Here is a 24114-nt window from a genome sequence, read left to right on the forward strand (position 1 = left end):
AGGTGTTAGCTCTTTATCTATTAAAATATTTTGGGAGTTGGATCGACCTCATAGCTTAGATATATATTAAGGCATTTTCTGAGCTCAGAAATATTGAGATGATGAGTCTTTTGGTGAAATTTGCCCATAACTTTTCATCTCAGATAGATCCAATAGAAGGCCGAACAATTCATGACAAAGCTGTTCTGGGACCAAGCTGGTGAGTAATTATGGTTTCTATGATGTTGTTGATTTTCCAGAAATCTAAATATTTTTAGTAATATATTTTCATCTCATCTCTATACTTCTTGAACTTTTGTTTAAAACACTAAGTTTGATGTCACACTGGTGTTTTCCACGGGTTCACTGGCTCCAGGAAGGTAATAAAATTTCCCAAATTTCTTTTTAAAAATTTCCTCTTAGTGGCTTTTACATTGCTAAGTGTGCTATTACAGAGTCAACTTCCCCAGCACAGAGGAAAAATAAAAGTAGAATACGGGATAGTTAGAAGTCTTAGCAAGTCTTTTGTTATTCCAGCAAGGTCTCTGTTAATGTGACCATTTCTGTTATTTATGATAGAGAACCAATACAAAGACTTATAAAACTAAGCTGACATTTGTCAGATATAAACAGAATACAAGACAAATAGAAACAGCTTACAATTCCCTAAATCATATATTTCTCAAGCTGCTTTCCCTTGACCATTTTATATTACTTCAGGCTCCTGAATTCAGATATATTTTGAAAGCAGCCCGAATTAATTTCGACTTTAACATAACCTAAGGATTCTTTGTAATTATGACTTGTAGATTCTTTGTAATTATGACTTGTATATTAAATTCAAGAGTAAAATGCAACACTAGGGCTCTTTTTCAGAAAATCTTTGTAGGGAGAACTTCCAACAACTTATAAGGTTACATTGTTGAGGTTCAAGAATAAGCTAAAATCTTTAGTGCCTTATCAGAAATGAAACTGTAGGTGATGGAAAGAGGCTGAAACAAACATAAGTGGGAGAATAGGGGAGGCCCAACTATCACTGGTATTGTTAAGACTGACAAACCGTGCTTTGTGATGACTCATACCTGTGTATCTGAGATGGATTGATAGAAATATATGATTTGATAGACCAAAGTTTTCAGTTTGGCTGGCCAAGACAAGCTTCTGCCATTATTTTCTTATAATTTCTTATGATTTTCTTATAATCACTTCAGTCGAGAAGTTACGTGATGCTCATATGAAGATGTTAAAGTCTTTTTTTTTTTTTCTAAAGCAGGCAAGAGTTTAAATTTGCCTGTGGTGCATCTAACATAAGCCTGTTTTCTTCCAACCATATGCCTGCCTCCCTTTCTAAAACAAGACTCTTTTTTGCACGTCTTGACATCCCCGTTACAGTGCCCCACTCTGTGTTGGAGTGAAGACAAGAGGCTTATTACTTAGATAATCTTGACAGATGTGTCTCCAGATAATATCATCTCTAAAATATTTACTAAAATAAGAAACTCAATCCACTCTGAAAGTACACTTTTCCTAATGAATAATATACATTTTTAAATTTTGGTAATCTATCTCCTTCTAAAGACCTCTGGATTGTAAACCCATGACTTTTGAGGAATTGTTTAATTAAAGGCTTAAGTTATTTTAATTTAAACCCATTGTCAATGTTATGAATTGTAATTGTAGTAAGCTCTAGAAGGGAAGACCTTATTTTGCTCCTTGCAGCTCCTTGCTCCCCAGTGTCTAGACAGTATTTGGCACACAGTAGATGTCAATAAATATTTTCTGACTGAATTAATTAAACGTATATATATTACATGTTTCCATAGGGTAATGTTTCTATTAGCACATTAAAAAGAACATTTTATTTCTCATCTCAAGCTAATTTCCGGCAAGTGTGAATGACTAAGAACACATAATAGCAGTTTAAACATTTCCTGTCTTATTCCTTGCCAACCTGTAGTTACAGTATTTTTTGCTTCACTATTCTTTTAACCATTTATCAGTTTTGAATCATCTTATCAGCAAAGCCCTATAGGGAATTAAACAGTGTAACATATATAACCATGCCAACTACACCCAACTAGTTAAATCACACGCGTGCCCAAAACTTAGCAGAATAGAAATATTGTGCCCTCGAATATGATGCTCGCAAGGGAACCAGGCCAGACACATCATCCCCAAAACTAAGATGACAGACTAAAACAACTAAGTTGGTTTTTTCTGCAGTAAAGAGAGGATGTGTGCCACCAAAAACAAAACACTCATTCATAAGGCTTTTTTTTCTTATTTGGGTCATTATTTTCCGTTGCTAACCTTAACGTTACTAATCTTGAAGTATTTTGCACTTTTCCATTATACATAATCTTTTGAGGTACTATTAGGAAATTTTTTTTTTTTAATCTTTCTTCCCTGCAACTTAGTACACAAATCTATAAGTAATTACTAGAAATTTCTGGAGTGTAATTTCTTTACTAAGTGTAGGGGTTTCACAGAAAGGATGGAAGAGTAAAATTTATGTCAGTATGAGCTAATAGGCCATACTGTGCCATAACATGCCCCCAACCCTGGCACACACACACACAATCTTTCAGGTATGGCTTTTTCTTTCTTTTTTAAAAAAGACCTACCTGGTCTGATGAAAAGTAAATCTTCCTCCCACAACCAAACCCCACTCACCCAGTTTCCTCTCTACAGGTGACACAAATCTTTGCTGAAAATTCCATGAATATAGATATATGAGTATTATATATCTTTCCACAAATGGAAACTAGGTACCGCATATAAAGTGGAAATATATTTTTCCACTTTATACATTGTCTTACACCTTGCTTTTTTTCAACTGATATATATTTGACAATCCTTCCTTCTTAGTTTATAAACTGCTGTCTCATTCTTTTGAAAGGCTGCACGGTATTTCACTGTATGAACCATAATTTATACCCATTCCCTGTTGATGAACTTTGAGTTTACTTCCAATTTTTGCTGTTATGATGATACACTGTCTCTCTTGAATGTGAGTTCCTTGAGAATAAGGATTTATTTTTATTTTTTTTTATTTTTATTTTTGGCTGTGTTGGGTCTTCGTTTCTGTGCGAGGGCTTTCTCCAGTTAAGGCAAGCGGGGGCCACTCTTCATCGCGGTGCGCGGGCCTCTCACTATCGCGGCCTCTCTTGTTGCGGAGCACAGGCTGCAGACGCGCAGGCTCAGTAGTTGTGGCTCACGGGCCTAGTTGCTCCGCGGCATGTGGGATCTTCCCAGACCAGGGCTCGAACCCGTGTCCCCAGCATTGGCAGGCAGATTCTCAACCACTGCGCCACCAGGGAAGCCCAGAATAAGGATTTTTGTCATGAGTAAATGTTTTAATTCTGAAAACTTAGTATAGTGTTCAACAAATGTTTAACAGATGTTTTTGAATGAATGAATGGTACTTTTTAAAATGCTGCTCAACTGCTTCCACTCAATGTTTTTTAACCCTACTATGTGCAGAGTACTTGGTACTCTTTGATCTAATGATTCCCTTTCTAGATATTTATCCTAATATTTTTTTTAAAACATCATTTTTTTAAAATTATTAGCACCTTTTAATTATTTATTTATTTATTTATGGCTCTGTTGGGTCTTCGTTTCTGTGCGAGGGCTTCCTCCAGTTGCGGCAAGTGGGGGGCCACTCTTCATCGCAGTGCGCGGGCCTCTCACTATTGTGGCCTCTCTTGTTGCAGAGCACAGGCTCCAGACACGCAGGCTCAGTAGGTGTGGCTCACGGGCCCAGCTGCTCCGTGGCATGTGGGATCTTCCCAGACCAGGGCTCGAACCCGTGTCCCCTGCATTAGCAGGCAGATTGTCAAACACTGCGCCACCAGGGAAGCCCTATCCTAATATTTTAAAGACATGTATATAAGAGAAATTCCTACAAGAGGACTCACTAAGTCAAAGTAAGATGTGTAGGGGACTTCCCTGGTGGTCCAGTGGCTAAGACTCTGCACTCCCAATGCAGGGGGCCCAGGTTCGATCCCTGGTCCGGGAGCTAGATCCCACATGCCGCAACTAAGAGTTCGCGTGCCACAACTAAAAGATTCTGCATGCCGCAACTAAAAGATCCCACATGCTGCAACTAAGACCCAGCGCAGCCAAATAAATAAATATTTTTTAAAAAGTAATATGTGTATTTGAAATGTTAGTAGAAGTTATATGCAAAAGCTTTTTACCAGAGTAGGTGCTAATTTTTAACAAAGGTATTTCTCACCAAGTGTTCAGCACAGTGCTTTACACATAGTAGAGTTAAAACTGTTGAGTGGATCGAGCTCACATTCAAGTGAGAAAAATTTGTTTTTATGATGGCACGTAAGTCTAGATAGAGGAAAGGGCTGATTACTATGCCTAGGAAAGAAGGAAAACAAGGCCTTACAGAAGAGGTACAGTTGAAAGTGGGTCACCCATCTTCTTCATCATTATCACCACTGATAGTTACTGAGTGCCTACCATGTGCCAGGCAGTGTGTTGAGTGCTTTACATTATCTCCTTTAATCCTCATATATCCTATAAGGGAGATATATTTATTACCCTCATTTGATAGATGAAAAAGTTGAGGCAGAGAGAAGTTAAATGACTTGCCCAAGCCATATAGCTAGTAAGTGACTTAGTTGGGATTAGAAATCAAGCAGTCTGATTCCATAGTCCATTCTTGAACGCTTTATAAGTGTTCATGAAGAAGAGAAAGGGAAAGAGGCATTGAAGGTAGAAGGAACGTGCGCCAAAGCACCAAGTGCACGGTGTTGTTTAGAGCAGCAAGTAGTCAGTGTGGCTTAAGCACTGTTAAGCTGTGGTTGCCCAAAGATGGCATGGTAGAAGGCCAGAAAGTTAGGGTGAGTACATATTTGACTAACATATATGCCCTAAATATGGAATTTCCAAACAAGAAAATGGCAATTTCTTTTTACTCTAAAAGAGAACAGAGAACCTCATTTCTTTTTCTGAGATTGCTCTGGCATGAGGGTAGTCTCTGGTTTCAGTGTTTTGTTCATGGCAAGAGCTTCAGGCTTTTTTATCCTTTCAAAGCTATAGCATTCAGTTTTGTCTTCAGAGGATACTGTTCTGGTGCTGACCAGATGGAAGCCTTCCATTAATAAAGTGTCAATCAGTAAGCCGAGGACATTAGTTCCGTTGGCCAGTTTTCGGTTATCAGGTTTTATAGAAACATACCTAGGACACACAAAAATGTTCAATTATAAAACAGCCCTTTAATAACCAGCAAAACTAAACGGAAATATTTGATTTATAACCTCAAATAAAGGTATCAAACCATTTTTTGATCAGATACTTTTAAAGACTTCATTTATAAATCCAAGCCAGTACTTTCAGGCTACTGAAAACAGAGACCTTGCTGTGATCTCCAAAGTCAGTTTAATTCCACATTTAGGAATATAGCTAACGTTGATGAATTTTCATTGAGAAATTATTTTCTGGAGCAAACAATTTGATCAAACAATTAAATTAGCTTAATTTTCATATAATGTAATTTAACTATTTCCAAATTTTGTTTTCAACTTACTAAATATTGTTTTAATCAATTTAATTAATTGATTCAATCATTTTAATGAACATCTGATACATTTACAGTTTCCCCCTAGATCTAATTTTACCCATTACCAGCACTGATATTACAGATTTTCTTTTGTGACTTTCTCCTATCAAATGCATTTTTCAGGTGAAATTTTGCAGATGTTAAATGTCAAGAAGACTTTATTGTCAATTTTTCTCAATAACTGTCCATTGTTGAAGAGCAAAACATGGGGTCAAAAGGCTTCTGGAGTCAAAATGACAAAACTTTCTGGAAAACTTGATAGATACACATTATTCAAGAAAAATATACCTGAACTTTTCAGATTGGCTATATGTTGCTTTAATAATGTCAACATAACATGTCCATAAAGATATAGCTATATTGCCCCTTCTTTATCTACCATCAGGATATTTTTATATCCTTTGTGTCCTCCCACCATTTGTTTATGAGATGTGAAAAAAAAAAAAGGCTTTAGTCCCAGGCAGCAACCTAAACTATCTGTGGTTTTATGGGATAAAAAGAGCCTTGGGGTCATCCCTGGCCTCCTTTTAATTATGATTGATAGAGTGGTTATTGTAGCTCACATTTAGAAACTCATTCTAGGCAAAGAAAAAAATTCAATAATAAAATGTAAGAATTATAAAACTACAAAGTACATATCAAAAGCACATTTATGTTTAATACAGCAAATTTTTAACATTAGTAAATCATTTCATCTACCCGCAAACCCCAGATCTTGATTTTATAGCCTAGAAACTTTTGTCAAAGAGAACAAATGTTACAGAACATCTCACAAAATTAAGATGCAAATAGTATATAGTAGGTGATAACAAAGTGGAATGTACTTGCAAGAAATCACTTGGCCTAAATACTTGATTCCCTAAGAGGCCAAAATGAAAAATGGAAGATTTCAAGGCATAAGAAAAAGATAAAAGAAACTAATGGGAAATGGAAAATCACAACTTATTTTAAAAACATAAAAGGCAAGTACACTTTTCCATTTGAGCTAGTTTATAAAGGAAAGGTCAGATAGAAGATGGCTACCAAAGAGACGCTAGAATCCTGTGACCATAACTTGACTTGATAATGTGGTATGGCCCTCTGCAATATGCACGCCAAGTATTTCTAGTACTGTGAACTTGAGAGATAATAACTGAGCAACTTGCTAGGTTACCAAGACCTCAGAGTGATAAATCATATTAGTAGAACATACTGAACAGCTGGATGATACACCAGACTCTGAGGAGCCATTCAAGCTTACTCCTCCACTTTCCACCTTCAAAAAAAAACATCTGAATGGACAGATTCAGACCACAAGGAGTGAGCAAGAAATAAAAATGATTGCTAGCTAAATAATTATATACCTAAGGTGGGCCTCTTAAGACCAAGAGTTTTCATCCGATCACCTGAACTCCCAATAATGTCACCTTATTTGGGTTATCTACCTCTACTTTGAAATTGGAACTATAGAAAAAAATCACGACCACTTATAGGCTGAAAAAAATTCTAAACTTCAAACAACTGAAAAGAATACTCTTTGGTGATGCAAGAAAAAGTCAGTTTTAAAAATAGCTTCTGGATTTGGAATTATCTATTTTGGAATTTAAATATGTCATTCTCTCATTAAGATGAAAAAACTTTTTTGTACTATTTGTAAAACACAAACACTTAACAGCAAAGGGAAAACTACTGTCACTGTGTACACACAAAGAATATCCCAACTTGAGTTTCTAATGTTTTTCAAGATTATAGTCATTTTCTCCAAATGCATAGCTTTTAAAGAGCATTTAGTATTTCCAGGATACCTTTTTATCTTGCATGTTCCTTCTTGAAATCAATGACACCGTTTTTTCTTAGTTTTTTAACTTTTTAGAAAGGGATCCCCAAAGATCTTAATCACACAAATTTAAGACAAAAAACAAAAAACTGGTAATTTCCCTTCTATTTATGTTAGTACCCCACCAACTGTGACCAGAGGTATCTTAAAACATTTTGAGGTGAAGATAGGGTCTTAGGTTTTCTCCACAATCAGCCTGTTAGCTGGATCTCTTTCCCCAAAATGACATTTCATGCCTCTTTGGAAAGGCAGGAAATTATAAAGCGTAAAAACTTAAGAATTGTCCTACTGCCCAGGGTTCTTCAGCTGGTATGCAGGACCAAGGGGTATGTTGTGGGAGGGGTAAACATTGATCGTTTCTGATGGTTACTGCAAAAGTTAAGAAAATATCCCAAAATATGTCTGTCTACCTTGACCCCAAAAACGTGTATCTTATTTAAATACTGTCAGTAAAGAACATATGCAGACTTTTTTTTTTTTCCCCTCCTGAAAATTAAAGCCAGCTTTCACAGTAAAATAATAGTGGGACAGCATTAAGACATTTCTAAGGGGTGAAAAAAAAGTGTCCGTGACAGTAGAGTGGAAATCCGCCTTAGGGTCCAGCCAAGAATAACAGGGGTAGAAAGTGACTGACTCAGAAGCAACTATCCTTAATATACTGACAGCCTATCCCAATATTTTGAGTTGTGTAAGAGTGCCAACAATGTAACAGGAGACCAGATTTGCCATGAGATATATCTGCCTTAATGGTGTTTAAAAATAAAGTGGAATGGAGAAAAATCAGTAGCCAAATCAGAAGGACTGAAAGAACTGTACATAGTGTAAGGAAATCATGACAAACTGTTGAGCCTTTACTATATACCAGCAACGAAAAGAAACCCTTGGGGAGAAAAAGGCTTCTCATTCCATAGAAATGGAACATAATCTATAAAATTGTTTCCTCCTACAACTTGAATGACCATAGTCCCAGTTTTCCCTGGACAATTTTGATTTATTCCTATTGTCCCACATAATAACAACTCCTTCTTTCACTCTGAAAAGTATCTCAGTTTGGACAATAATTATCTGGTCATTCCACCCAACTCTGCTGGTTACTCCCCCCAAAAAATCATTTTGAGTAATCATTCTTTTCCAAAACTGAAATGAGAAAATTTCAATTTTGAGGGGAAACATCAGGAACCGGTGTAGAATAGAGGCTTCAAAATACAAAATACCTGATTCCAGTTTGGTTATCAGTCGTGCTGTCAGAGCCGCACTGGAAAACCAGGTCATGGTAAGAAGGTCTTTGTGGAGGCAGTGGAAGTAAGGTCATCTGAGGAGGGAAAGAGTTACTACTCCAGGTCCGTGCTGAAGGTTGCTCTATAAACACTGTAATTCTCCCAGTTAACATCTCGATTGTTTTGCTGCAAGAGCCAAACACCCTGAAAAAAGCTTGAGTGTTTCGGCTTAGGAAATGTACCTCCACAAGAGCAGGTCTTGGCTGTAGCAGGTGTTCTTGGTTTAAGAGATCCACCAGAGGGTAAAGTTCATAGAATAGAGCCTCCCTCTGAAGCCTGAGATAGTCTGAAAAGTCAGTGGGTAATAAAAGCTGGTGAGTTCTCAAAAAATCTAAGATGAAACTAAATAAAACACCATCTCTGTCCACAAAAATCTGGCCACCAACCATCTTGAATTCTTGGTCTCTGCCATCTAACATACGTGTCAACCGAGAGGCAGGAAACTGCTTTAAGGTTGAAGACCTTGTGGTGAATATCTTCCCTCCCACGTTCAAAGTGACCAGTTCCTGACTACTCATTTTCCTCTTGCTTCACACTAGAGGCTACAAACCATCAGGCACAGACTTAGGAACTTGAAAATCAACCTGTAACCACAAATGTTACATATGATTAAGAAATGTAGGGGAGGGGAATTTAACAGAAACAGAGACCTCGATTTCCAGGTAACTACTGTTAAAGCAAATAGTGTGTCCATAGCTGTGTTTACAAATTTGAGAGTTGCCTGGGAACATACAGTATACAGAATGAAAAAGTAACAGATGAGGAACTCCATAGTTTAAGAAAAACTGCCAATATGTCTGAGGACATGTGTCAAATAGATCCCTTTACTGTATCCCATTAAAAAAAAAAAAAAAAAGAACCTTCATAAAAACCTCTTGTAAATCTATATTAAAAAAAAAAAAAAATATATATATATATATATATATACTGGGAGCAGAAAAGCATTCCCCCTCTCCAAACCTATTATCTACTTTGAGTCCTCATGGCAGAGGTAATATTTATAGATAAACATTGTCTTAATTTTTTCTATCCCTTTAGCAATTTAGTGGCTAATCTTCGATTGTCAGTTGGGGATAAGGCAGTCATTACCTCAACTAGCAGCTTATTTTGACTACTCTTCTCATAACTAGAATGATTCTTCTGTACTTGAAATTTAGTTGCCACCTTCTTTTCCTGTCCCTGCTTGTATTACCTCCTCTCAACCAAATTAATAGACTGGGGTAAAGACCCTCTGGACTGTCAAGGAATGTCTTGTCCCATGACAGAAATAAGGTTGACTGAAAGCAGTTCTAAGATAAAGTCACTTCTTGTTTTCATCTGAATTCTAAACAAGGTGAAAAACTTAAGTATTTTTGTTCTGTGGGAGATAGGGCATCTTTATCGCATGTGAGCAGATAGGACAGCCTTATTGTTTAGCTGATTATTTTGTACTTTATAATAGCTGATAGTTTCATCTATCGTTAAATTAATCTTACTACTCTTAAGATTGCCATGATACTTTGGAACAACACTTAGCTGCCAGTAAAAAGGTGGCTTTTCCATTTCCTGCTCTTGCAATGTGTTTTTTTGTTTGTTTTTACCCATGCCTTTGCTTGCACAGTCACCTAACAGTTTCGTAGTTTACCTCCAAACTCCTTTGGTGGTAAATTTACAAAACCTAAGCAGAGAAAAGGCAAGCTGAAATAAATCTCCACCCTCCTTAAAACGTAAACTTCGCACAAGGTAATGCCAGTTTTTGTTTACATGAGATTTACATTGTACCAAAAAAAGAAATCAACCCTCTGCAGAAAAAGTTGGAAATTCAATCCATATCTTATTCCTTTTTTAAAGAATGTTCACTCAAAACAAAAAAGTTGCTTTACAAGAGTAGTCTTTATTACATGCTTAAGAACAATCATTATTACACTACCTCATCAATATTAAATCATGTACTCTCTCACATCCCTTTTTCATAGCATAAACACAACCAGTATTAGGGGTAGGATGCTTATTTCAAAAGCACTTAAAAAAGGAAGGAGGGTTCAGGACTACACTATTAAATTTCACTTTTATCTTTATACTACCTAATTTCAACAACATGTGTAGCACATTGTTTTTGAAAGGAGTACTTGTAGAGGAAAATATCTGACTGGAATCTTGACCAAATCTGAACTACCACTCTGTACTCTGACAAATTTCTAACAAAAGACACAGAACTATGTACTTTAAACAGGTTTTATAACAGTTTATATTTGCACACAAATTCTGCCACATTGTTCAGCACCACCAAAGTAAAATTCTTTAATCTTTCACTGAAAATGAAAAACCCATCTGCCAACTGTTCCCAGTAAAAAACTGACTGTTCTACAAAATCAGCTGATTTAGTCAGGTAGGAACTAAAGTTTGAAAGATTGTCTTTCCAAGTTGTGATTTCATCAAATAAAGACCATTCTAGGAATATGGTAGGACTGAAGAAAATGAGAAGGCCAAGCAGAATGATTACCACAAATAACAGATAAAAGCTCCAAGGAATCTTGCTAATGAATGTGCCAGTGTCTTGAGGCAAAGAAAGTTTATCCACATCTACTAGTTTTATGTCTTCCCACTGACTGGTATCAAAGTTCTTCATTAAAGGGCTTGAGGGCAAATTAGAGGGAGGCAAAGGAGTTTCCTTGATGACTTTTATTTTCTCCCTGAACTCCTGCATCTGTTGCAGAAATATGATGGGTTCTGACACATCTTTGAAAGCCTCAGCAATGTTAAAGGCCATTCGTTGTTCCTGCAAGATGGTGTTGAGTTTGTTGATCTCTGGGTCATAGGCCTGCATAACTGCAAGTTTCATGGTCTCAAAGTCAGAAAGGATTTCATTCTTCTTTTGATCTAATGTGTGTTGTAACTTCTCAAAAAACTCCTTCACTTTATCTGAATCTTTAGTCAGCAGCTGTAGAGATTTCCTTTTGCTAGTTTCCAAGGTATCCAAGCGAGAAAGAGCATCTCCCCGACGCCAGGTCTCAAAGCTCTGGAAGAGGGACTCAAAGGCATCCCTTTCCTGAGCATAGGCATCTTCGATAGAACAGAAGACATGCTTGGTGTGGTCACCACGAGTAGCACAGATCCCACAGATCAGCTGCATATCAGTCAGGCAGAAAATGTTGAGAGGCTGCCCCAAGTGTCCTTTGCACACTGGCATTTTGGGAGAGATCTTGATCTTGTTATACTTTTCCACAATACCCTTCAGGGAGTAATTAACCTGCAGGCTACTGACCCCGGTGGCTGAAGTTTCCTTACGGCATGTGGGGCACTTGAATGGAGATGATCTCCACAATGAATTCCGCACGTTCCCCTCTAAGATCCCTTCTAAGCATTTTTTGCAAAAGTTGTGCGAGCAAGGCAAAACTCGAGGATCGTCAAACAGACTGCAACAAATTGGGCACGTGAGATCTTCTTCAAGCAGCTCCATCACATCTCCTACCAGAGAGAAAGAAACATTTTATTTTACTCCTGTAACCCCTTCATTTGGACTATGGACTAGTTAGAAGAAACTATCTTCATAGCCATTAAAAATGATTTTTCACTGAAATAACCAAACAAAGGAAATAAGTGAGAAATTTGTGAAGGGAATGCACACCAAAGCAGATTTAATCTGCTGGGACTAGAACACGCTCCTTATTAGTAGGGCTCCCTGTACACAAGGCCTTTGTGTGGGCTTTCCAACAACAGTCTTTGGCTGAGACAGGGTTAGGACTAGGACAACTGCAAGTTGAGCCAGCAGGACCCAACTGCTTGTTTTAAAACAGAGCTGACTACTAGCTGTCAGAAACAAAGCCACTCAGTGTCTGAAGAGAATGAGCTCTTTAGTCTGGGCCCACAATTATAAAATGGTATGCTATTTAAAGAAAGCAGCACAGAAATATAAATCCAAGCATGCACTGTCACGTAGACTTTTATTAAAAACTGGCATATTTTTCTATTTCAAAGGCAAGATTACAATTATTAAAATCAGAGGTAAAAACATAAAATGAGAGCGCTGCAATTCATTCTTCCCTAGAGAATTAAGTGAATATTTTTTCAAACCACTGGAACAGTAATCAAAGCCAGTGGGGACAAACCTGGGTGTCCCTAAGACTCTTCCAGGGCATCTGTGAGGACAATACTATTTTCATAGTAATACTGAGATGTTATTTACTTTTGGCACAATGTTGACAGTGCACTGTAAAAAAAGCAGTGGTGAGTAGACACTGCTGGAGCCTTAGCAGGAATCAAACAAGGCAACAGGTAGCACCAAACTGGATTCCTGGTTATTGTATTCTTCACCACCACGTACCCACGGTGGGGGCAGGGGTGAGGGCAGCCAGTTTCATTTTAGAATGTTCTAGATGAAGCAGTAAAAATTATTCATTTTACTAAATCTTGATCCTTGTGGACATGTCTTTTTAATATTTTGTGTGACAAAATATGAAGTAACCACAAAGCATTTCTACTGCATACCAGCAGATACTGTCTGGAGGAAAAGCAATTAGCTGATTGAGCTACAAGCTAAATCAGCTGCTTTTTTCATGGAACACCATTTTTACTTGAAACAACAAATGACGAACTATGGCTGTGCAGACTTAGGTATCTGGCAGGTATTTTTTTGAAAATGAACAAAATGAACCCATCACTTCAAGGGAAACAAATGACAGTATTTCTCACCAATGATAAAAAGTTGAATTTTTGAGTGAAAATTGGATTTTGGAAAACATATTTGCCACTTAAGAGCTTGTAATGAAACAAGTGGTGAAATTAACATGTGGGTTTTGGCTTTTTTAGAGGAGAGACCATGTCACTATTTGGAGATCTACATTACAAAGTGAACTAATTGGTTCAAATCACCAATGTATGTTATAAATCATACATTCTAATACAGTTAAATATCTATATATAATACACATGTAAATAAAAGCTCTTGGGAGCCTTAGTTTTTAAGTGTAAAGGGGTCCTGTGACCAAAATATTTGAGATCTCTGACCTAGAGAATACCATAGAGAATACCAATTCTCAATACAAGTTTATTCTTTTAAAATGTACATTTTAAAACTTTTATCCCTGAAGTTTTAGAACCAAAAATAGTGCTAAATATGTCCTCATTCAGTTTACTGATATATACACACACATATCACATTACCACCAAAGTAACAAAATAGGGTCTACTAATCTCTATGCCATCTTATAACCAAAAGTAAATAATTTTTTTTATTATATACTTTTTAAAAAACATATTTATTTATTTATTTATTTACTTGCTTGTGCCGGGTCTTAGTTGCGGCAGGTGGGCTCCTTAGTTGCGGTTCGCGGGCTCCTTAGTTGCGACTTGCGGGCTCCTTAGTTGCAGCTTGCCAGCTTAGTTGCGGCACGTGGGCTCCTTAGTTGCAGCATGCATGTGGGGCCTATTTCCCTGACCGGGGATAGAACCTGGGCCCCCTGCATTGGGAGCACGGAGTCTTAACCACTGCGCCACCAGGGAAGTCCCAGTAAGTAAATAAATTTTAACAGTAATTTTAAGAATCACAATTGGAGCTACAATCTAGAAGTAGTATTTAAAAGATAAGCTGACCTTGCAAGACTAATTAGTTTATGGTTTTCTATTAGGTTGTGAGAGATATATGTATAACAAATATATAATACATATATATGTAGAATTAAAGCAAAGAGTATTCTGTCAAATTTAGTGTTACACGGCAAAAATGGTGAAGCTTATTTTTCTGAAAAATCTTTTGTGACATGGCAAATCATACAACCTTTGAAAAGCATTGAGAAGAGAACGGCTACAGAGACCGAGGTTAGTGTGCTCTCTAAGAAGTTATCAAGCAGCTATAAAACATTCTCTTTAGAGCAAAGAAGGAAAACTTTTGATGATCTTCCATCACTAGTCCTGGGGTTCTACACTTTATCACCTCCATTGATCTCTGTCATCTTTCACCTAAGAATTCTATGCTAAGGCTAGATTCTGGAGTAAACTGTAGAAACAGGAAAGTAGTGGCAGCAGCATTCAATAAAGTAAACCTAATTTACTCATCCTTGCAAGGTTAATACTTCCAGAGAATCCTATCCAAGCATATTAAATAAATAAAAGGAAAAACAAAGGATACCAAGTTTTGTAATGAGAAGGAGAAAAAGGGCACACAAGACAAAGAGAAACTTTTAAGAAAACTGAGGGACCAAGAAGAATTTTAAGGCAATCAAGTATGATCAAAAGGAAAATGTCACACACAGGAAAATTTAGAAATAATAAACAGTCATCCCAAAGCCACAATCAATTTACAGCTCTTAAAATGAACCAGAGGAAAAAAGTTGGTATTTGGAAAGTCCCTTTTTTAAGAAAATTGCATCAAAATCATGGTAGATCCTATTGTTCCACTTTTAGTGATATAACTTAAAAATTTTGGTTTATAATTTAAAGATTCTCATTTTAATCCACATTAAAACTAAACACTATTTTCTTTTCTTAGCTTTATACTCAAAACTACAATCACAAAACTATGTGACCACTTCCACAGTTGACTTTTAGAGAAAACTGAGACATATAGCCTAACAACCCAAGAAACCATGGCAAGTTTGTTGCCTTAAAAGTTTTAAAGGAAAATACATAATAAGGTTTTTTAGTCTCACTAAGTGAAGGGTATGCTTTTCACAGTAAAGGAACTTATAGATCCTTTTCTTAAAGTGTGGCTAACACATAAAAATCTAAATAAATCAATTGAGCTTACTCCTTTGATGAAACCAAAGTACATATCCCCCCCTTCTGGGGGACAAATACAGATATCAAGAAATTTTATGTGAACAGAATTACTGTTCACCAGTGATAAAATTTCAACTTAACCGATGTCAAATTAAGTATATAAAGGCAAATAAGTTTTCCAAGATTCATTTCTTCTTTTGAATTAAGAATTTCCCAAGATTTATTTATTTACTTACTTACTTATTTATGTATTTATGTATTTACTTATTTAGGCCACGCCATGCAACTTCTGGGATGTTAGTTCCCCAACCAAGGATTGAACCCATGCCCTCAGCAGTGAAAGCGTGGAGTCCTAACTACTGCACCACCAGGGAATTCCCAACAATTTCCCAAGTTTTATACCAACAAAGAAAGTAGCCAAATACATACCTAGTTATCTACCACCTCTCTGGTTTTCAACTTTATTTTCCTACCATATTTATACTTTAAAATATACTTTTTAATTTATATAGAATAAAACTCACTCCTTTCAGTACGCCGTTCTATGAGTTTTGACAAATGCACAGTTGTATAACACCACCACAGATTTATTTTTAAGCAAACATTCAAGATATCCACACTTAAGGAAGACTATGAAAACTGTTTGATCAATACTACCTTGAGTGGGTATATAGCAACAACAGTCTCTGCAAATGAAAACAGTAACACAATAACCAGAATATTAAAAATGGAAAAGCCAACACTTACAAAGGAGTCATAAAATAGAAGTAAAAGCTAATATATATGACTTCTCCCTCCTGGAAGCCCTTTTGTTTTTATATGATCAACCCAAAATGATTACAATTGAACAGGTACTCATTTTATTCACTCTTAAAAGGTAATTTTAATAAAACCTTTTGGGCTTCCCTGGTGGTGCAGTGGTTAAGAATCCACCTGCCAATGCACAGGACACGGGTTTGAGCCCTGGTCCGGGAAGATCCCACATGCCGCGGAGCAACTAAGCCCGTGCACCACAACTACTGAAGCCCGCGCGCCTAGAGCCCGTGCTCTGCAACAAGAGAAGCCACCACAATGAGAAGCCCGTGCACCGCAACAAAGAGTAGCCCCCACCCGCCGCAACTAGAGAAAGCCTGTGTGCAACAATGAAGACCCAACGCAGCCAAAAATAAATAAATTTATTTAAAAAATAAATAAAACCTTTTAATTAAAAGAAACTTTCCTATTAAATCTTTGAACTTCATTAGCTGATAGCAATATAAAGTTCAAAATAATACCCATGATTTCTTTTCCAAATCCCATTACAGAAGAAAAAGAAAAGCCAATATATTATACCTTATATCTGAGAGATTTAAATCAAATTTCCATCCTGCTTTGAGGCATCTCTGAATTTAGGAATTTTAAAGCAGTATCTAAATACCTAACAAGTAACTATATAGCAAATTCTGAAACTCACTTCATAGACAAAACTAAATTATGTGAGCTCTACTAAACAGACAGCCACCAATCAACCTTATCTTGGAACAAAGCTTAGAATAAAAGAGCTCACCTTTAAAAAGTATCACTTCCTCTCATCCCACTAGTTAATCTTATTTTCAAGTTGTATACTGTATTTTCAAGTAGTATACTGATATTTTAGTATGAGATCCACTAATAATCGTTTCTTGAAACTTACTAAGAATCTATTAACAACTACTGAATCTAGGTAGAGGATGTAAGGATATCTATTGTAATATATTTTTAATTTTCAGTATATTTGAAATTTTTCACAATAAAAAGTTGGAAAAAAAAACTAAAGAGGGGACCAATAATAAGAAAACCATATTGAGCTAAAAAAGTAAAACTTCAAAAACATTAGCTAACTATGATAAGCTTCAGAGAGAGCTTAATCTGCTGTAATATTGTTTTATCTTTTATAAAATAAAAAATATATTATTAGAATCTCTGGATCAAGGCCTGTGATGAGACTGACGTACTTGTTTTGCTCTCAGTCTATGACCTTTGACAAACCACTTATACATATTAGTCTTTCTCCTCATTGAATAAGTGTTTTGAAAGGTATCTAACAATATATGAAAATTATTTACCAAGTTTTTTTTTTAATACTCTGTATCAATGTGTTATTAACACCTCATTCTGGCTTTTAGACTGTTCCAAAACTTGTATGATCCAAACAGGATAAAGTGAGATTAAGAAAAAGACAAAATTTCTGAAAACTTAAAAAAGGAATATTAAAATTAATATACCATATACTCCAATAAAGATGTTTAAAAAGAAATTTAAGGAGCCATAAAAAATAAAATAAAATAAATATACCACATATAGCATCTAAAATAGCTTATCTAATTTTTATGTGGCCCTTGCAAACACAATATAATTTACCTTTGTGTCCATATAAGACATAAGTAACTTACCTTTTCTGGCATTATCCTAGAATAAGTAGTAGTCAAAATTTCCTCCAAGGTATTTCTAGTAGAATTCTTGATAAGTAGGGCAAAATAAACCTAGTACAGAAGGTCCAGCAGCTTGGAAGGCCTACCTACTCAGAAAATTCACAAGTTTTTGGACTAAGGTGACAGTCTCAAAAACAAAAAACTAGGTCATTACCTTCATAGTCCAGAAAAACTTGGAAAAAATTAGTTTTTTCCTTTCCTTCTTTCTCTTTGTGCCACTATTTTGCCTCGACTTTTCCTTTGTTTATTCTTCTTTTAACTCATCTTCCCCATTCTATTTCAAGGAATGCAATCTTTTGATTTCCTCTTATTCCTTCCTTATCTCACACCTCCTCTTTACCTTACTTCTTATGTTTCTTTCCCTATTTTCTTTTCCCTGTATCACCTGATAATCACCCAAGATATTATTCTGTAATCCTGTAAATCAGCAGCATTAAATCAATAGTTTTAGGATACCAGCTAGATCAGATATCCCTATCCCATTTTTGTACAACTACTGAGAAATCTAAAAGGACACCGAATGGTGTTGAATCCCATTCTCTCCCACCCAGATGAAATCAATTTGAATATAATGAGGGTCTGAATTTGAAGGAAACATACATATAGCCCAAATTATTCTCCTGGTCTGGTACGAACCAAACCCAGACTACTTATCTTTACCTGTGAAGAGTTAAAATTAACTTAAATTGGAACTACTGACTTCTGCAAAGGTTTTACAAACTAGAAATGTCTGGTTTCTTTTCTCCCAAATAAATATAAACAGGTTTAAATGAAGGTGGCAAAATTCTACCCCTAGAACAAATTGTCTTCTTTCACAACAATAAACTTGGCAATCATTAACCTAAATTATTATCCCCAACAGGTTGGTATCTATTAAAAGTTTTCATCATGTAGCTCTGCATTTGAGGTTAATTCCAGCTTTCAGAAAGTACTGTCAAAGTCTAGCATTCAGTACACAGTAAGCTAGATCTACGTAGATAAGTGAAATTATTTACATAGTATGTAATACTGTGCCAAGTGAAAACAAGTATTTAGTGGATAACTAATAAGTACTACCTACCTGCTAATAAGAACTTCTGAGATGGAAATGTAATTGGTCTGAACAAAGTTCCTTTTGCTCAGTGTAGAATTACATACGCATTTTATTCTAAGTAAAACTGATCTAGAAAATATTTCAAGTAGAAAGCTAATTATGCTAAACTTTAAGCAATTTTTAGGTTGGCTATATTCTATATACTATGTTGGCACTCCTCACTCATATTCAATACTGCACATATGCAGGGGAAGAAAGGAAGAGCTCCTCTGGGACTTTTAAATGGGGAGCCAGGTTACTGCCAAGGAGATATACTTGTGGTGCTTATGCCACAGGAAAGACAATAATTTAAACTATTGGCAAAAATTTTCAGTTCAACATTTCCTTAGAAATATATTTACATCTATAATGCAAATGAATTAGAAAGCGTTCACATTATGGGAATTTGCTTTATATTTACAGAAAGCTTAACTGGAATGTAACTATTCTGTATGTCAAAGGACACCTGTTTTTGGTTAACTGTTATGAGTACTATTCCTCTAGCACCATTCTAGTATCTAAGAGTCCCAAGGCAAGGTAATGACAATGGCAGTGTCTTTCACGAATAACAAAAATGGATAATCCAATGATCTAATGATATTTTAAAATATGAAATATAAGCCAAAATTCCTGCCCTAAATTCAGAAATATAGCACATTTAAAAAGGTATTGTTACTATAAAAGGTGTGATAACTGCCTTACAAAAGGACATAGAAAGCTGACACCATACCAAAGTTGGAGAGGTTATCCATGCAAGTGGACTTTGTTTTTCTAAAATTATAAAAGTAATTTGTGATTATAGAAAATTCAGAAAATACAGGAAAAAAATTACCCATAGTTACATAGGCAAGGAATAACCATTATCATTATTTGGTATATTTCTTCTAACATTATTTTGGCACATTCCTCCCAATCCTGTGTGTTTGCACACACACATATTTTAACAAAACTGGAAGCATAACACAACTTTGTATCCACTTTTTTCACTTGTTTTATCATATGCATTTCCCCTATTGTTATAAATTCTTCTAAAACATGACAGTCTATCTTATGGATATGCTGTTTCTTATTGACTGTTTGTTTTGGGGGGATTATAACATTTTAATGAACACTCTGTAGAAAAGTCTTAGTCCAATTGTTAGGTGGGTCAAAGAGTAGGAACATTCTTAAGGCTCTTGAAAAGACTGCCAAGTTTTCCTCTAGAAAGGGCATACCACTTTCTGAACTCTGACCAATGATGTATGACACTGCTCCACCTCTCCATGCAATTCCCAACCTTACAACAGAATCATACTTTTATAGAGCTTAGTAAAAAAATATGAAAAAGGCATACTTTTTTACCATACACTTTTTTACCATACCTACCTAAGTTTAACATATAAAACAGTTTAAGGCAGTTAATATTAGTATGTGTCTACGTATTACCAATATATAAGAAATATATGGTGCTAAAAGTTATGGGGTAGGAATAAAACAGAAGTACTGGGCTTAAAAACATCTTAGAGATCATTTAGCTAAACACCTAACTTTACAAGTGAAAATACTGAGCCTCCCCTGCTCCCCCAAATTGTACACAGCAAGCAAGGCATAGGACCTGAGTTTCCCAATTCTCAGACCTTAGCACTATCCAGAAAGTGGGTCAGGAATTCAGTATCCTCATCCATCAAATGGAGAAATTTAATCATGAGCTCTCTAAATCCCTTCTAAAATTCTATAATTTTTACAAAGTAGGTTGTAACAGGTTCTCCAGTGAAGGGTAAAGAGCACTGAACCTGCATCTGAATACCTAGCTTTAAGCACTAGTTTTACCCTTCATGGAATGAGGATTTTTACAGTACCTACCTCATAATGTTCTTGGAAAGACTAAGTAATGTGTGACAATTTTGTAAACTACTGAGCTACATCAGTGTAAGGTAATTTAATTACATATGTCTACAGATACTGTGAAAACTGTAAATACTCATTTACAGTGTTATGTTAGAGGATGAGTGTATTAACCAAGAAAGGTCCTAAAGGAGAGCTGGACTCCCTTGAACTGTAATTTCAAGGGAGGACAAAGTAAGTATTACATAGCATAGCAGGTACAAAGCATGTTCGTGGAAATGGGCATAGCTGAACAACAGCTATGGCATAAGTAGGGCCAGGTAACCAATAAATGTAGAGAATGAAAATAACCTGGTGTTATGGAAGGACTTGCCAGAGAGGTTTAGTACATCAGCTGGTGCAAAAAAGATGGTATTTTTAGGGAAAGATAGGAGAGCAGGAAGAAACATATGTGCTTATTGTGCAAGACAGAAGTATAACCAATTAATCAATAGCTCCATCAAGTTCTACCAGAGGGAGTGGCTATGTAAAAGAAATTCTGCTTTTAAAATACCTTTTATATAAAGGTCTCTAGAGTCAGAAAACTGAAGCCCTGTTGTATAAGCCCTAGCAGCAGTGACACAGAAGGAAAAAAAAACCTATTAAAAAAAAAAGAAAGAAAAGCTGCTGTAGCCTCTTTTCCTTTGCAGTATGAATCTTTGGATTATAGTATGTTTCAAATAATTGTCACATAAAGAATTTCCAAGTATGGAATCAATTTTTCTGAGTTTTGACAAAATATGAAAAGAACAAAGACCATCCATGAGGGTGGGAACACATACATTCTACACACAGTTCAATTTTGAAAGCTTCTGGGCCTGACGAAATTGGATGCTTTCTTTTTTTGTTGGTTTTTGTTTGTTTGTTTATTTGTTTTTAACGTAGGGAAAAGTATTGTAGTTTACCTCTGTCCCCTGCAAGCAGGTGTATTGGTCAGGGTTACTATTTCCCAGGGCAGAGCAATCAGGTTTTGGTTTTGTTTGTTTGGTTTTTTTTTTTTTTTTTGCACGTCGTGACTGGTAATCAAAGGAGGCTACTGTAAAGAAAGAACAAAGAACGAGGGTATTATGCATTTATGTGCACAGGGTCCTTAGTCTTCACCCTCAATTTTTTCAATCATTCCCCACAAATAAAGCCAGCCTGCTAGGACCTGATGAAAAAGCCAGGAGCATGGGAGAGGCTGGCCATCTCTGTGCTAAGGAGCTTCTCGGTTAGGGCGCCCTCCCACGGGGCCAAGCAGCCTCCCCAGGTTCAGTGCCAGGGGATGGTCGCGTGCTCTGACTCCGGTTCATGGTCGCCTTTTCTTTTGTAGGCGATCCCGAGGCGCTGGAAGTGAAGCCAGGCGTGTTGGGTAGCGGAGCTGGTTTTCAGCAGCCCGGGCGCGCTGCCCCCGCCGCCCACCCGCACGCCGTTGCTCCCCATCCCCCCGTTCCGGGGCCTGGCTGCTTTCGGCTGTGCTGCCGGGACTGGAGCGCCGACTGAGCTCTCCGCCAGGCCCCCCCCACCCCACCACTCACGCAGGTGCCTGCCCGGCCAGGGCAAATCCCCACCCCCCTTCCCCCTAAGGACCCGGGCGGCGGGTACTTATCTCGGACCTCCGGGACCGCTGGAGAGGACCCGCCGGGAGCCGCGCAGCGGCCAGTCCTCCAGCCGCGGGAACCGCGCGCTACGCGCCGGAACGGCTGCAAAATGGATTCGCGGCGCCGACGGGCCCCGCCCCAAGGCCCTCCTCCCCCGGCACCTCGGTCCGCCTCCCAGGCCGGGCCTCCCCTTTCCCCCGGGGAGGGAGTGGGTGAGGGGAGGCGGGAGTCCTTCCGGTATCTCCAACCGCCACCGACGACCGCCGCTGGCCGCAGTGCGCCTGGGAGAGGGGAGGGTTCCTGGCTTCTGGCTTCTCTCCTTTCCAGAGGGGCTGCGCGCGCCCGCGAAGCGCCGTGCCCCGGGCGCCGAGAAGGGGACGTGGATCGCGCAGACCCGCGGGCTCGGCCTGGACCGAGCGCGGGCGACGGGAGGCGGCGTTGTCCCCGGTGGAGCCGCCTGGGAAGAAAGCCGGCGCGCAACAAGATGGTTGGGTTTGGATTGTTGTACTTTTTTTTTTGTTCGTTGAATTTTTAGGAACAAAAAAAAAAGCCCAACCCTTCACACCGCTTCATCTGCATCTCTCAGGACCAGAGGCCCGGCCACAGCGGCTTGGGGGGACGGAGACGACTGTCCGCCCCGCACCCCACAACCCGGGGTGGGTGGGACGGGCGCCCGCGCTGCTCCAGCCGCAGCACAATCAAAATAGTTAACTACTGCACCCACCCACACCTTGCATCTATGTATTTCTTTGCAGGCTTTAGGCTGAACACTAGCCACCCAATTCAAGGTTTCTTTTTAGGAAAAACACCACCGCCCTTTTCTTTGGAGAGAAGGAAAAACTCAAGTATGGCTCTAAATTATCAGCCGCTAGCCTGACTCACTCTTCTGACGTCCGGCGCCCTGTATAGGGACCTTCTCTAATAGCAAACGCATTAAGCACTTACCAAGGAGCGGTTGCAAGAAGATTGCAAAGATGAAAGAATGGCTTCTCCAAAACTTGCCATCTTGGGGGATGTGAAGCAAGGACAAAAATCACAGAATATGCCCTGGGGTTGAGTTCGCCCCCCCTCCCCCGCCCCACTTGGGGAAGTCTGGGATTTGGAAGTAGAATTGGGGGAAAAGGTATTCGAGGTCTATTTACAGTCCTTGGACCCGGTGACTAATAATGCTAGCTCAAACCCCATAAAAAGCTCCTCCCCACTCCCTTCTGAGATGTCCAGTTCCTCACCATGCCCGGGGTCCCTTAAATCCAGTTTTGTGTGTGTCTCCCTTAAACCCAATTTTGCCTTTGAAGAACAGTTCCTATATTTATGTCATTTTGTCTTCATAAGAACACTGTGGAATGGAAATTATGATCTTCATCCTATAGATGAGGAAACGGATGAAGTGATTTCTCCAAGGCAAAAAACAAGAGGCAGCGCTGAGACTCTCAAGTCAGATTCCAGGTACACGGTCTTTCTACGGCACGGTAACTGTCAGTGCCAACGAAAACTGCACCCCAGTCTCCTACTAAATAAGTGTTATTAAAAGAAAATCAAACACCTGATTTATAGAAACATTTTGAATACCCTAATATTAAAATGATACAAGAGCGAAAGGTTATTAACTCATAAATCAGAAATTGTCCTTATGTAATTATATAATACATATGTGTATCTGGTTGTTGGTAGATAGCAATTAACTTCTAACCAACTAAATGTAAAACATTGGTTAAATCTGCATAGAAATCCCTAGATTGTTTTAAAAAAAATTAACTACTAAGAGACCATCGTATATTAAACTCTCTTAAGTGTAGAAAAATA

At 37.8% G+C, this 24114-nt stretch overlaps 2 protein-coding genes across 6 annotated transcripts; both read right to left on the minus strand.

Annotated features, from left to right (window-relative positions):
- Positions 1 to 207: 207 nt before the first annotated feature.
- On the minus strand, positions 208 to 10378 carry KCNRG (potassium channel regulator). The gene is made up of 2 exons (XM_082365701.1): positions 8588 to 10378; positions 208 to 5175 (listed from the first exon to the last, which is right to left on the minus strand). Exons 1-2 carry the CDS (start codon positions 9166 to 9168, stop codon positions 4935 to 4937), a joined length of 822 nt encoding a protein of 273 aa, XP_082221827.1. The 5' UTR covers positions 9169 to 10378; the 3' UTR covers positions 208 to 4934.
- A 125-nt stretch (positions 10379 to 10503) lies between these two features.
- On the minus strand, positions 10504 to 22754 carry TRIM13 (tripartite motif containing 13). Of its 5 annotated transcripts, none has more exons than XM_082365590.1 (3): positions 22327 to 22433; positions 21637 to 21767; positions 10504 to 12097 (listed from the first exon to the last, which is right to left on the minus strand). In XM_082365590.1, the coding sequence occupies exon 3, from the start codon at positions 12087 to 12089 to the stop codon at positions 10866 to 10868; it is 1224 nt and encodes a 407-aa protein (XP_082221716.1). In that variant the 5' UTR covers positions 12090 to 12097; positions 21637 to 21767; positions 22327 to 22433; the 3' UTR covers positions 10504 to 10865. The 5 variants fall into 5 exon arrangements, 4 of the variants coding, with proteins under 4 accessions (XP_082221716.1, XP_082221715.1, XP_082221717.1 ...); XM_082365589.1 differs by lacking the exons at positions 21637 to 21767; positions 22327 to 22433 and adding exons at positions 13908 to 14088; positions 17758 to 19604; XM_082365591.1 differs by lacking the exon at positions 21637 to 21767 and having other exon boundaries at positions 22327 to 22754.
- Positions 22755 to 24114: the final 1360 nt, after the last annotated feature.

The sequence above is a fragment of the Balaenoptera borealis genome (assembly GCF_965194805.1).
Source record: "Balaenoptera borealis genome assembly, chromosome: 18".
NCBI classification, from domain to species: Eukaryota; Metazoa; Chordata; class Mammalia; order Artiodactyla; family Balaenopteridae; genus Balaenoptera; species Balaenoptera borealis.